General features: G+C 39.7%; 1 protein-coding gene across 5 annotated transcripts in view; it reads right to left on the minus strand.

The window, feature by feature from the left end:
* Positions 1-14,902, minus strand: part of LOC106092715 (transient receptor potential cation channel subfamily A member 1) — a 144,437-nt gene that overhangs the window by 78,102 nt on the left and 51,433 nt on the right. For all 5 annotated transcript variants that reach the window (XM_059363604.1, XM_059363599.1, XM_059363590.1 and 2 more), the window contains 2 exons: positions 406-562; positions 140-230 (listed from right to left, as the gene is read on the minus strand). In XM_059363604.1, the coding sequence (XP_059219587.1) occupies positions 140-230; positions 406-562 (248 nt within the window). The remainder of the gene's footprint in view (positions 1-139; positions 231-405; positions 563-14,902) is intronic.

The following is a 14,902-nucleotide window of genomic DNA, read 5'->3' on the forward strand; positions in this document are numbered from 1 at the left end:
AGGCAACTCAGGAATCATCTTCAATCCTAACTCAACTTTAGGTGCGATAATAAAGATATCCAGAATGCTGCTTTACGCTCTACAAGCGTGCTGAGCTACTTAAGTACCATTGTATAACAATCGCCCATCATATACTTACATCGACAGCAAATAGTCCAAGGCATCAAATGAATCGCATTCCACAGCCACGTGTATGGGGGTGTTGCCGGCATTATCTCTGATATTGAAATCTTTTTGGACGCACAAACAAATAGGTACACCAAAAACGAGGCATGAATAAGAAAAAAAAACGGTATTCGTTGAAAAAATAGATTTAATTAGGAAGTTAAGATTTTGTTGACCTTTGCACCCAAACCACTATCCTTTCTTTCTTCCCACCCCCAAAGCCACAACGAGTTTACTTACCACCATTTTGATCACGTATATAACGTAGAATATTTACTCTATTTCGGGAAGCCGCCTGATGAGCAGCCGTTCGCCCCTTGCCATCCTGCAGTGAAAGACGAGTATTGTCTGCCTGATACAGACGCTTGAAATCATCCAAATTGCCAGCTTCAGCTGCCTGTAATGAAACACACACACACACACACGCAAATCAAAATACAGATACAAGTGAATAGAACAATAATTATTCTTGGAATTAATTGTCATCGTTTATTTGTATTGTGGTATAAAAACATCATGACGTATGAGCTCTAATATGCTTGTTGTTCAACAAAAATGCTATGACAGTTTGTTCTGGAAGGCAACAAGTGGCAGGAGATGTTGTCAAGTTGTCTATTAAGTAATTAGATATGATATAATTTGGGGATAGATCAAAAACAAGTTCAAAGTTTAATTAATCTATGATAGGAGGTACACTGTGACGTATGAATGATGTAGTCAATCGTCTATCGCATTACTCATGCGAACCCAAGTACGGAGGCAATGGGAGTGTATCATGTTCCCCATGTACTTTTATTAACCAATGCTAGACAACAATCATACTGATGAAGGACGCTAATGCACAACTCTAAAGAACTATGACTGGTCATATCGAGAAAGTTACCCGATGACTGTAATGTGTATCAAGGTGAGATTCTTGCAATCAGAGAAGTGGTGAAATGGCTGAGATATAATGTCATAACGAGGCACAGTGGTTTAAATTTTTTGGTTGGAAAAATCATATCTTTTGAACAGAATAAGAAAATTGAAAGATTTAAACGGCATATGGCAGCTAAGCGTTTCGCCCATAAAACTAATGTTTGATAGGGGTACTACGCCTATTAGGTGTGAAAGAATGGTAACTAGGTTAGGTTACGTTAGGTTTAAGTGGCGGTCTGCCATCAGACTCACTTAGAAGTTTTCGTCCATTGTGATACCAAAGGAACAGAAGAAGGAAGATGCCTTCTAGTTGCTGCCGTTGAACCATCCAGATCGCTTTGAAACGCCCAATAGCCCACTAAATCAGACAGGTTCTCAAAGAAAAGTGAACCTAAAGTGTAACTCCTTCTGACTGCCAGTATGGGACAAACACACAGAAGGTGTTCTATAGTCTCTTCTTCTTCGATGTCCTCACAACTACTGCAAAAGTTGTTGCAGGCATCCTTTAGTCTGTCAGCATGTTTAGACAATGACCTGTCATGACCAGAGATGGGTTTCTACCGGGTAAATACCCAACGCTTGGGTATTTATTGGGTAAATACCCAGACCCCTACCCAGTCCTGTCAAATGTGGTACAGATCGGACTATATTTGGATATAGCTGTCATATATACAGATCTCCCGATATTGTGTAATGAGCATTTTTCATCTTATTTCAATGAAATTTGGCACAGCGAGTTTCGATACCCCTTTAAACCTCTTTGTTGAATATCATCCAGGTCGGACCATATTTGGATATAGCTGCCATATAGACCGATCTTCCGATATAGAGTATTGAGCCCATAAAAGGAGCATTTTTCATCCGATATTGATGAAATTTGAAACAATGAGTTTTGATAAACCTCTACACCTGACTGTTTAATATCGTCCAGATCGGACCATATTTGGATATAGCTGCCATATAGACCGATCTTCCGATATAGAGTATTGAGCCCATAAAAGGAGCATTTTTCATCCGATTTGGATGAAATTTGAAACAGTGCGATTTAATAGATCTCTACACTTGTTTGTTGAATATCGTCCAGATCGGACCATATTTGGATATAGCTGCCATATAGACCGATCTCCCAATATAGAGTATTGTATAAAGCATTGTGTAGAGTAACTGGTCCACATTCCCTATGTGCCCCAATCTGGACGATATTCAATGAAAAGGTTAAGAGGTGCATCGGAACTCGCTGTGCCAAATTTCATCCAAATAGGATGAAAAATGCTCCTTTTATAGGCTCATTACACAATATCGGGAGATTGGTATATATGGCAGCTATTTCAAAATATAGTCCGATCTGTACCACATTTGACAGAAGTGGGTAGGGATCTACCAGTACACACAGTGCCAAATTTCATTGAATTCGGGTAATAATTGGATCTTTTATGGCCTCAAAACCTTTTTTCGGGAGATCGGGTGATCGGTCTAAGAGCAGCTATATACAAATATAGTCCGATCTCTCTCTCGCACTTCACAAAACTGAGAACGGGTCTACCAGAACTCACTGTGCTAAAATTCATCGAAATCGGATGAAAAATGACAAATTTATTGCCTCAAGACTTTAAGTCTGCAAATGGGTCTATATATAGCGGCTATATATAACTAAAACCCGATTTTATGAGATCAGAAGATTAGGTTTTGTATATAAATCATCAACAAAATTGCTAAATCATAAATACCCAGCTTTTGGGTATAAATGGGTTAATAACCGGGTATTTACCCAATTTATCGGGTAAATACCTTTTGGGTATTTACCCATAGCCCATCTCTAGTCATAACAGACACAATGACAGAGATATCTGTTCTAGACAGTGCCAGCAAAGGGGTAGACCTCTTCAAGTCTAGATGAGACCACATAGCCCCCCTCTTTTTGACCATCTATCATTCGTTGTCCTTCGGAACTGGCAATGAAAACTTAGCTTACATGTCGCTAAAGATATGCCCTCAAATCCAGAGTCCCTGGAATGTGTAAGGTAGTTCGTAGTCTCGCAAGCTCGTCCGCTTTACAATTCCCTGGGATATCTCAGTGGCCCGATACTCCGAACAGGTGAATTTTGAACTGTTCGAACATCTCGTTGAGAGATCTGCGACATTCGAGGGCGGTTTTTGTGTTCAGATATACATTCTCCAAGGATTTAATAGCTGACTGGCTGTCTGAGAAGATATTTATGCCAATCGTCGTAGTGACATTGTATCCTAGCCATTCCACCACTTTCTTAATTGCAAGGATCTCGTCTTGACGCACACTGCAGTGGTCGGGTAGCCTTTTCGATATGATCAGCTCTAGACCTTTAGAGTACACCCCAAAGCCCACCTGGACGTCCAGTTTGGAGCCATCTGTATGGAAGTCTTTGTAACTTCTAATACCAGGGATATCGTAGTTCCAATCGGTTCTATCAGGAATAAGTAGTACAGTACTTATTACCAAAAAGCGGCTCAGGTAGGGTGTAATCCACACTTCCTAGAAAATCGGATAATGTATCAAGGATAGCGCAGTGTCCGTAGCAGCCACAAGACCAAAGGGAAAGCTCCCTTAGCCTCACGGTAGCGGTCACAGCAATTTGTCTAGCCACAATGTCCAGAGGCATTAGATGTAGCATTAAATTCAATGCATCAAATGGTGTCGTCCTCAGTGCGGCTGTGATGCACAAACAAGCCATCCCTTGGATCCGGTTAAGTACTGAGCAGTAGGTGGATTTTTGAAGCTCCGTCCACCAGACCACAATACCATACCTCTAATTTTTGACAATGGCTATCATGCAGCTGTATAGGGCCAGAGTGGCATTTCTTTCAATTTCCTGTCCAGCAAATACCTGGGGGTTTTTGCGCTTTCTGTAAATGGAACATTCCCTCCTCTCCAAGGAGACAGGTTCCGCTGTAGATTACTTGTATCTCCTGCTGAAAAGAACTTCTTCCGTCTTGCCCGGATTTACGCCTAGACAATTTCGTTGTCGCACGTGTCGGTTTTACATAATTGAAAGTACCTTCAATTGTCAAGAAATCCTACCATTGTATATTCCTTGACAGCGAGAGAACCCTCTATGTACCCGACTAGGCCATCAAGGGCTGTTTCAGTAGATTTGCCTTTACTATATGCCACTGCTACTGTTTTTTGTAGGATTACTAAAGCTCTATCTATTGCAAAAAATCATGACGATTGCCCTATAAATGCCTATTTGGCAGCACTTCAAAATTTTAAATGCATGGGGTGACCTGTATTCACTCCTCGTGTCAGCCCCTGGACCTACTAGGGTCTCCAAATTTTGCATAATTATTGGAAACCATCTCCACATTCACTATGTCAAGGAAGGTATTCAAGAGTAGTGTACGAACTTGTCATTAAAATGCCATCTTAAGTTTGGGGGGGTCTCCCACCCACAAAACCACCACCCAGCAGGACTCTTTAACCGCTTTGGGCAATATGGGTATCAAATGAAATAAATACCTCCCAAAGTAGGATACAAATCTGACAAAAACAAGTAAAAAGGCGTTAAGTTCGGTCGGGCCGAACTTTGAATACCCATCACTTCGGGTATATATGTAAACCACCTTTCACCAAAATTCGGTGAAAATTACATACCTTATGTCCCAAAGCAGTTATATCAAAATATGTTCCGATTTGGACCAAACACTAATAAGTACATTAGCTATATTTAAAAATAAACCGATCTGAACCATAAGTCACTGTGTCAAATTTCAGTGAAATCGGATTTTAAATGCGCCTTTTGTGGGGTCAAGACTTTAAATCGAGATATTGGTCTACATGGCAGCTATATTCAAATCTGGACCGATCTGTGCCATATTGCAGAAGTGTGTCAAGGGGCTTAACTTAACTCACTGTCCCAAATTTCGGCGACATCGGACAATAAATGCGCCTTTTATGGGTCTAAAACCATAAATCGAGAAATCGGTCTATAAGGCAGGTATATCCAAATCTGAATGGATCAAGGCCAAAATGAAGAAAAAATGTCGAAAGACAACTCACTGTCCCAAATTTCAGAAAAATCGGATAATAAATGTGGCTTTTATTGGCCTAAGACCCTAAATCGGAGGATCGGTCTATATGGGGGCTATATAAAGATATAGTCCGATATAGCCCATAGGGGAGTTGCCCAATAGGGCAGCTATATCCAACTCTGGACCGATCTGAGCCAAATTGACGAAGGATGTCGAAGGGTCCAACACAATTCACTTTCCCGAATTTCAGCAAATCGGATAATAAATGAGGTTGTTATAGGCCTAAGACCCTAAATCGGCGGATCGTTCTATATGGCAGCTATATCCAACTCTGGACCGATCTGAGCCAACTTGATGAAGGATGTCGAAGGGCCCAACACAACTCACTGTCCCAAAATTTCAGCAAATCGGATAACTGTGGCTTTTATGGGCCTAAGACCCCAAATCGGCGGATCATTCTATATGGGGGCTATATAAAGATATAGTCCGATATAGCCCATCTTCGAACGAAATCTGCTTATGGACAAAACAAGAATCTTTGCAAAGTTGCAGCTCAATATCTCTATTTTTAAAGATTGCAGCGTGATTCCAACAGACAGACGGACGAATATTTCTAGATCGTCTTAGATTTTTACGCTGGTCAAGAATGTATACACTTTATAGGATCGGAAATGGATATTTCGATGTCTTGCAAACGGAGTGACAAAATGAATATACCCCCATCCTTCGGTAGTGGGTATAAAAGTTATTTTTGGTGTTTGAGGGCCCTGCCCATTCCCCTTAAAACCCCCAGCAAGAGAAATTTACAGATTGGGACAATATGGATATCAAATGAAAAATATTCGGAAGCCGGATACACACCTGTTATAAAAATTTGGTACAAGGTGTCTGCGGGGCCTACCCCACCACAAAATCCCCCAAAACGGGCATAAATGTTCAACGTCACAAAATGGGTATCGAATGAAAGGTCTTTTGGGAGTTGACTACGAATCTGGTATACACATTTAGGACAGAGTCTGTGACCGTCCCATCCACTAAATACCCTTCAAAAGGACGTGTGGTTCGATTGGGATAATATGTCAATTAAAAGAAAAGTCTATGACAGTATATTTCGAATCTAATGTTGGTATAAGTATTCACAGTTCCGAACGTCAAGTAGATCGCCACAATAAAAGTCTCAAATAAATTGTCGTTTGGTTCTTAGCGTTGGGGGGACCAACCCGCTCCTTCCAATAAATACAACGTCTAACTGTCATGTAGGATGGCCGATGATATATTGTTCTCAAATGAAAGGACGTGTCAGAGGGCAATCCCCCTACCCCTATCCTACCAAAAAAAAAACGGAATTAAAAATAATATATGAAGGCCGTACAATTTTTACCCTCAAATTGGGATGGACACAGGAGGACCTGCGTATCTTTAAGAAAGTGGTATCCCAAGTGGTCGCTTTGAAATTTGATTTTGAATGAAGATAAACAAAAAAAAAATTATTAGTGTAAATCGAGATCCATAGCCCTGGATATCTCGATAGTCACCTTGACATTATGGGGCTTAAACAAAATCGTGCTCTAGCACGATACTGATATTACTTCAGGGTTCGCCTCTAAACTCGCTTCAAGCCGGCCATGATTGCCTACTATAGGGATAAAAAATAGGTATTTGATAGTAGAAAATGAATTTGATATCCAATTTTGAGGCCAATGTTTGGGGGTCGTGTCACCCCATAAACTCCCCCTAAACCAATGGCAATTGGGGCTCAAATAAAAGAAATTTGAGAGTATAGCACAATGCTGATATTTTTCCAGGGCTAAGTACATGGGTGGCCGCCCCACCCTGTATACCCTTCAAACTGGACTTATTTGTGGATTAGGGCAAATAGGGGCTCAAATCTGTATATGTTTCATGGCCAAATATTTCAGGGACGCCTCACCTCATAAAACCCCCTAAACCACACATATATAAAGGGTTAAATTTTTGAGGTTAGGATTTTCATGCATTAGTATTTGACAGATCACGTGGGATTTCAGACATGGTGTCAAAGAGAAAGATGCTCAGTATGCTTTGACATTTCATCATGAATAGACTTACTAACGAGCAACGCTTGCAAATCATTGAATTTTATTACCAAAATCAGTGTTCGGTTCGAAATGTGTTCAAATTTTGACAAATTTTGTTCAGCGATGAGGCTCATTTCTGGTTGAATGGCTACGTAAATAAGCAAAATTGCCGCATTTGGAGTGAAGAGCAACCAGAAGCCGTTCAAGAACTGCCCATGCATCCCGAAAAATGCACTGTTTGGTGTGGTTTGTACGCTGGTGGAATCATTGGACCGTATTTTTTCAAAGATGCTGTTGGACGCAACGTTACGGTGAATGAACACATTTCGAACCGAACACTGATTTTGGTAATAAAATTCAATGATTTGCAAGCGTTGCTCGTTAGTAAGTCTATTCATGATGAAATGTCAAAGCATACTGAGCATCTTTCTCTTTGACACCATGTCTGAAATCCCACGTGATCTGTCAAATACTAATGCATGAAAATCCTAACCTCAAAAAAATCACCCTTTACCACCTAGAGCAATATGTAGCTCCAATGTGGTTGTTGGGATTGGAGTATGAAACTGATATCCACTTCCAGGGTAAAGAGTTTGGCTACACCAATACACCGCCAAATCCAAGAGAATGAAGTAAAAACTTTATTGGGAGGACTCTCCCCTTACCCTATTTTAAAAAACGCCAAATCTAGGCGATAGATGGCGCTTTTGAAAATAGGGCGATTTAAGCGAAATTGATTTTCTTTTTAATGACTTAAATACAGAAATTTGTATCCTTATTTAGGGGGGGATATCTAAGGGCCGCCCTACCTCCAAAGCCAGCCAAATGGAACATAAACCAATAATGAAAAAATGGGACTCAAATGAAAGGTATTTGAGACCAGAGCACAAATTTGATATACGAGGATCAGCTGTACCCCCAAAAACACCCCATACTGCACATATTTACCGACCAAAGCAATATAAGGCTTCAATGAAAGGTATTTGGGAGAAGAGCACTTATATAATATCCACATTGGTACGAAATATCTCAAAAGCCTTACCAGCACCCCCACACAGGAGTTATGTCCTGACGTGACCGTATAGGGCTCAGATAAAATAAGAGAATGAAAGAAGGCGCAATGGAGCGGGCCCTGTCCAGCTAGTATTCATATATATTGGGTTGCCCAAAAAGTAATTGCGGATTTTTTAAAAGAAAGTAAATGCATTTTTAATAAGACTTAGAATGAACTTTAATCAAATATACTTTTTTACACTTTTTTCTAAAGCAAGCTAAAAGTAACAGCTGATAACTGACAGAAGAAAGAATGCAATTACAGAGTCACAAGCTGTGGAAAAATTTGTCAACACCGACTATATGAAAAATCCGCAATTACTTTTTGGGCAACTCAATATATACATCGTTTAAGTTTTAGGCCGCCATTTTTGTCAAATTTGGCCAAAATAGTACACGTAGTGTTATGTTTTTTAAAAAACATATCAAAAATGGTCCAAATCGCTCTATAACCTGATGCAGGTTAGGTTTAGGTTAGGTTTAAATGGCAGTCTGCCATCAGACTGACTTAGACGTTTTCGTACATTGTGATACCACAGGCGTATGACTCCCTGCTGTAACTCCCACATAAACCAATCTCACGATTTGACATCTTGAACCTTTGTTAGCTGTAATTGCTTGCACGCAGTGTTCTGTTATGACATCCAACAATGGTGCCGAGTACGCTCCAAATCCGTCTATAACCAGATATATCTCCCATATAAACCGATTTCCCGATTAGCCTTGTAAGGCTCCTAGAAGCTTTAATATTTGCCTGGTTGTGCAGAAATTTTATAGTAATGAGTAAAATTATGAGTAAAATTATGAGTAAAATTATGCCCCTAAACTAAGTCTATTTAGTGTACATTTTTAGTAGAACCCATGGTGGTGGTTTACGAACATTCGGCCCGGCCGTACTTAATATTTAATTAATTTTCACAAAAATGGTAAAAACGTTGAAATTTGCTCTAAGTTGTCAACTCAGATAATATTTTTTGGGAATGACAAATTTTAAGCACTTTTCTTTACGACCAAGTGGAAGTTGGAATTTTTGATAAAATACTTTAAATTTTTTTCTCATGCATATTGTAAATTTTTGCGGTTTTTTCCTTGGTTATGTCATGAATTTTCATCATACAATATTTTTTGGGAAATGTAAATATTAACCTCCTTTTCCTTTTCCACAAATATTAGGCTAATGTTTTATCTGTTCGATTTTTCTTAAGAATTTTCGGCAAAATTCTTAATCATTTCCATTATTTTTGTGGTTTTTCCCAAAGTTGTTTTGTTGTTAACAATGTTCATCCTTTACCCCCTCTCACTCTCTCTCTTTCAATGATTTCTATTAGGCCTTCATGAAAGCTCTTCTCTTTTTTTTATCAATAATCGCATTAAAAGGACGGACTTTTTTATCCGAAGACAAAAAATACCAAAATAAGTCATCAATCATTGGAAAGATTTTCCTTAGAACTATCTTACCCTGGCCTTTCATCAGTGGTCAGCACTAAATTGTTGCCAATAGGATGAAATTTTGTTGAAACGCATTCTCCCAATAAGAAGGATGGGGGAAGAATTAAGAAGTAAGGGATGCCTACTTTTGTATCTAATAACCAATTGACGAATTTCTAAGCCTAAGGGCAATCAAAGCAAAGTTCAGTTGAATGGTTTGGGTAATTTAGGCAACTTACTTTGGTTTTCGTAATATTGAGTGTTTCCCAAATATCTCATTATGAAACAAATTGGAGGGAAAAAAAGTAAAAGCGAGCTAAGTTCGGCTGGACCGAATCTTGGATTCTGCTAAAATATGGGAGCTCTATATCTAGTTATAGACCGAATTGGACCGTACTTGGCGCAGTTGTTGAGAGTCATAACTGAACACTATATGCAAAATTTCAGCCAAATCGGATAAAAATCGCGACATGTAAGGGATCAAGAAGTCAAATCGGGAGATCGGTTTATATGGGAGCTATATCACATTCTTGACCGATTTAAAGCATACTTGGCTTCATTGTTGGAAGTCATAACAGAACACCATGTACAAAATTTCAGCGAAATCGGACAAAAATTGAGGCTTCCAGGGGCTCAGGAAGTTAAATCGGGAGATCGGCTTATATGGGAGCTATATCAGGTTTTTGACGGATTTGGACAGTACTTGGCATAGTTGTTAAAAGTCATAACAAAATACTATGTGCAAAATTTCAGCCAAATTGAATGAAAATTGTGGCTTCCAGGGGCTCAGGAAGTCAAATCGGGAGATCGGTTTATATGGGAGCTATATCAGGTTATACACCGATTCGGACCGTACTTAGCACAGTTATTCTAAGCCATAAGAGAACACCATGTACAAAATTTCAGCCAAATCGGATGAAAATTGAGGCTTACAGGGGCTCAGGAAGTCAAATCGGGAGATCGGTTTATAAGGGAGCTATATCAGGTTATAGACCGATTCGGACCGTACTTGGCACAGTTATTCTAAGCCATAACAGAACACCATGTAGAAAATTTCAGCCAAATTGAATGAAAATTGTGGCTTCCAGGGGCTCAAGAAGTCAAATCGGGAGATCGGTTTAAAAGGAAGCTATATCAGGTTCTTGACTGATTCGGACCGTACTTGGCTTCGTTGTTGGAAGTCATAAAAGAACATAATGTGGTTATGGCTTACAGGGGCTTAGGAAGTTAAATCGGGAGATCGGCTTATATGGGAGCTATATCAGGTTTTTGACGGATTTGGACAGTACTTGGCTCCGTTGTTGAAAGTTATAACAGAACATCATGTGCAAAATTTCAGTCAAATCGGACAAAAATTGAGGCTTCCAGGGGCTCAATAAATCATATCCTGAGATCGGCTTATATGGGAGCTATATCAGATTTTTGACGGATTTGAACCGTACTTGGCACAGTTGTTAAGAGTCATAAGCGAACACTATGTACAAAATTTCAGCCAAATCGGATGAAAATTGAGGCTTCCAGGGGCTCAAGAAGACAAGGCGGGAGATCGGTTTAAATGGGAGATATATCCAAATCTGAACCGATAAGACCCATTTGCAATCTCCAAAGACCTACATCAATAAGAAGTATCTGAGCAAAATTTTAAGCGACCAGCTTTAAGCCTTCGACCTATATCGTGATTTCGACAGACGGACGGGCGGACATGGCTAGATCGACTCAGAACGTTGATATGATCAATGGGGTCTTAGACGAATATTTCGAGATGTTACAAACCCACCCATCCAATGGTGGTGAGTATAATAAACTTCTTAAACCCCTACCTGCCGCAATTTTTGTCCGATTTGGCTGAAATTTTGCATGCTGCGTTCTGTTATGACTTCCAACAACTGTGCCAATTACGGTCCAAATCCTAGTCTATAACCTGATATAGCTCCCATATAAACCGGTCTCTCGATTATCCTTGTTCGGTTTCTAGAAGCTTTAATGTTGGCTGGTTTGACAGATGTTTGGTATGTAGAGCAAAATTATGCCATTCAACTAATCTTGGGAACCCACCACCACGGGATTCCAAGATTCGACCCGGCCGAACTTAGCACGCTGTTACTACCAGCTTTTTTTTAAATTGGCAAAACCCCTCGAGTTCTCAAATTCCAAAGCCCAAATTCCCTATTCGGGCTTATGTAAATTTTGTCACTAAACCAAATGGTACATAAAAAAAAAAATGAAAATCGAATCACAAATGCCTTCGTAAATTGCAAAAAACGAAGCAGGAGATTTGAAACTCGTACCACAAACAAAGATTTGGCTGCCTGTACAAATTTTGGAAACACCGAGGTGAACAACTTTAGGGGCCAGCCAAAAGGCGCCCGCACAACCTAGAACCTTGAAATTTTGTACATGATCTTGCTAACACCTCATCTGTAACCATTCCAAATCTCTATGCGTTTTCATGCGGACCGATCCGCAGATTAAGTCGGTTCAGATTTGAATATAGCTGCCATATAAATCGATCTCTCAATTTAAGGTTTTGGGTCATAAAAGGCGTATTTATTGCCCGATGTCGCCGAAATTTGGGACAGTGAGTTAAGTTAACCCCCTCGACATATTTCTGCAATTTGCTCTAATCGGTCCAGATTTGCATGTAGCTGTCATAAAAATCGATCTCTCAATTTAAGGGTTTGGGCCCATAAGAGGCGCATTTATTGTGCGATTTTGCCAAAATTTGGGACAGTGAGTTGTGTTTGGTTCTTCGACATCATTCTTCAAGTTGGTCCAGATCGGTCCAGATTTGGATATAGCTGCCATATAAATCGATCTCTCAATTTAAGGGTTTGGGCCCATAAGAGGCGCATTTATTGTCCGACGTCGCCGAAATTTGGGACAGAGAGCTGTGTTAGGACCTTCGACATTCCCATAAAAAGGATTTTAAGTCTTTGCCCCATAAAAGGCGCATTTATAATCCGATTTCACTGAAAATTGACACAATGACTTATGTAAGGCTTTTCTACATCCATGTCGTATATGGTTCAGATCGGTTTGTTTTTAGATACAGCTACTTAAAAGATGAATATTTTGTTGGACACAATTGAACAATGACTTGTACTTATTAGTATTTGGTCTAAATCGGAGCATGTTTCGATATATTGGGTTGCCCAAAAAGTAATTGCGGATTATTTAAAAGAAAGTAAATGCATTTTTAATAAAACTTAGAATGAACTTTAATCAAATATACTTTTTTATACTTTTTTTCTAAAGCAAGCTAAAAGTAACAGCTGATAGCTGACAGAAGAAAGAATGCAATTACAGAGTCACAAGCAGTGAAAAAATTTGTCAACGCCGACTATATGAAAAATCCGCAATTACTTTTTGGGCAACCCAATAGTTGCATTGGGGCATAAGCTATGCATTTTTCACCGGATTTTGACGAAAGGTGGTTCACATATATAGCGAAGGTGGTGGGTATCCAAAGTTCGCCCTGGCCGAACTTAACGCCTTTTTATTTGTTTTTTTTTTTTTATTCCCTCTCACTGTGCATTGCTAGACGATGCCAAAAACCATGGATAGGCAACGAAGATGCTACAGACAAAATTAAGTGTAAAACCGCAGCCAGGGCTAAATATCGCTCCTCCGTCATGCTGCTCAAACGCCTAGTTCGCAGAGATAAACGAATATTTTTGTAATATGCTAGCAGAGCAAAACGAAAATGCAGCTAATATTGGAAACAGGCTTGGTGTTAACGAGTCAATAAAACAAATGAGCGGCAACAATAGAACCCCAACGGCAATTATAAAAGATGAGGACGGATGGGAATTAACTTTTCCCGAACAGCAATTGAAACAATGATGTGGTTTCTTCAGCTCCAAAGGACCAGAAATAAAGAAGGCAAACTCGGCGTGGGTTTTAGCACACTCGACCTGTGCGCCGAAACCCAAGCAGGGATATATCCACAGCCCCACGCAGAGATACATCCACTGCCCCACTCACCTGCGAAGAAATTGAAGCCGTTCTGGTCTTACTCAGAAACGGTAAATCAGCCTGCCCTGAACTGTTGGACTGTATGGGGCACACCACCAAGCTCAAGCGATCGATCATCCTAATAATCAGGTTGGCCTGGGATACAAATTTTGTTTCCTCAGAATGGAGAAGCGGAATCATGGTCACTATCCCAAAGAAGGGTGACCTCACCCAGCGATAAAAATGGAGGAGGATTACATTGCTAAACGCAATAAATAAAGTGACTGCAGTGTATTTCGCCGGCACTTGACAGCATTTTCAGGAAGGAACAGGCAAGTTTCCGGCCAGGACGCTCATGGGACAACCAGATGAACTCTCTGCGCACTAGCATTGAATAGTCTGCAACACTTAATACACATCTATACCTTTTATTCATCGACTTTGACACAATTTGACACAGTTTCGAGAACTTCAATGTGAATCACGCTGTTGAATTAAGGCATTTCTGTAAAGATCGTGACTACAGCCCATAGAAATGCCTGTATAAATCCAAAATTACAGATTTTTGTTCGATTAAGTTAAGCTCATTGATAAATGGACTTTTGTGTAGTTTAGCCCGAAGGGAATGTTGGTACATCTCCGACTTTTAGTACTTAAATTCGAGTTGATTTTCCCTACAAAATCATTTAATCGAAACTTCGACCTTAAATTGAAATCCTTTACGTCTTTAATGTAAGGTGTGAAGGAATAACTTTCGAAAAACAATATTTTTAAAGTTTTTGGCATTATTCAAAACCAAAAAAGAGTTTTTTCCTACAACTAGAGGACCTTCTTAACCATGCACCATGGTGTCCCCCCAAGTGGCCTTTATAGTGGCATGTAGTTTTTCCATAAATGCTGCAATATTTCCCCCACTTAAACCATTTTCTTTTGTATTCCTCTTTTGGTTTATGTTACTTGTTTTTACATCACATCCTCTCGCTGGTCTTGACATTGTGAGTCTCACCCTGCCGTTTTGTCAGCTTCCCGCTATCCCGACATTGAACTTTTATGCAGCCAATGCTAAGTTATTTTCAAATTCTGCGTAAAAAGTTAACAGAACCGAATATAACGAAGAATATTGCATGGAAGAAGGAAATAAAAAGGAAAAGAAAAAAATCGTTAGGTTCGGCAGGGCCGAATATTGGATACCCACCACCTCGGGTATGTATGTAAACCACCTTTCATCAAAATCCGGTGAAAAATGAATACCTTATGGCCCATAGCAGCTAGATCGAAATATGTTCTGATTTGGATCAAATACTAATAAATACAAGTCATTG

This window comes from Stomoxys calcitrans, chromosome 1, assembly GCF_963082655.1.
Source record: "Stomoxys calcitrans chromosome 1, idStoCalc2.1, whole genome shotgun sequence".
In the NCBI taxonomy this organism is placed as follows: domain Eukaryota; kingdom Metazoa; phylum Arthropoda; class Insecta; order Diptera; family Muscidae; genus Stomoxys; species Stomoxys calcitrans.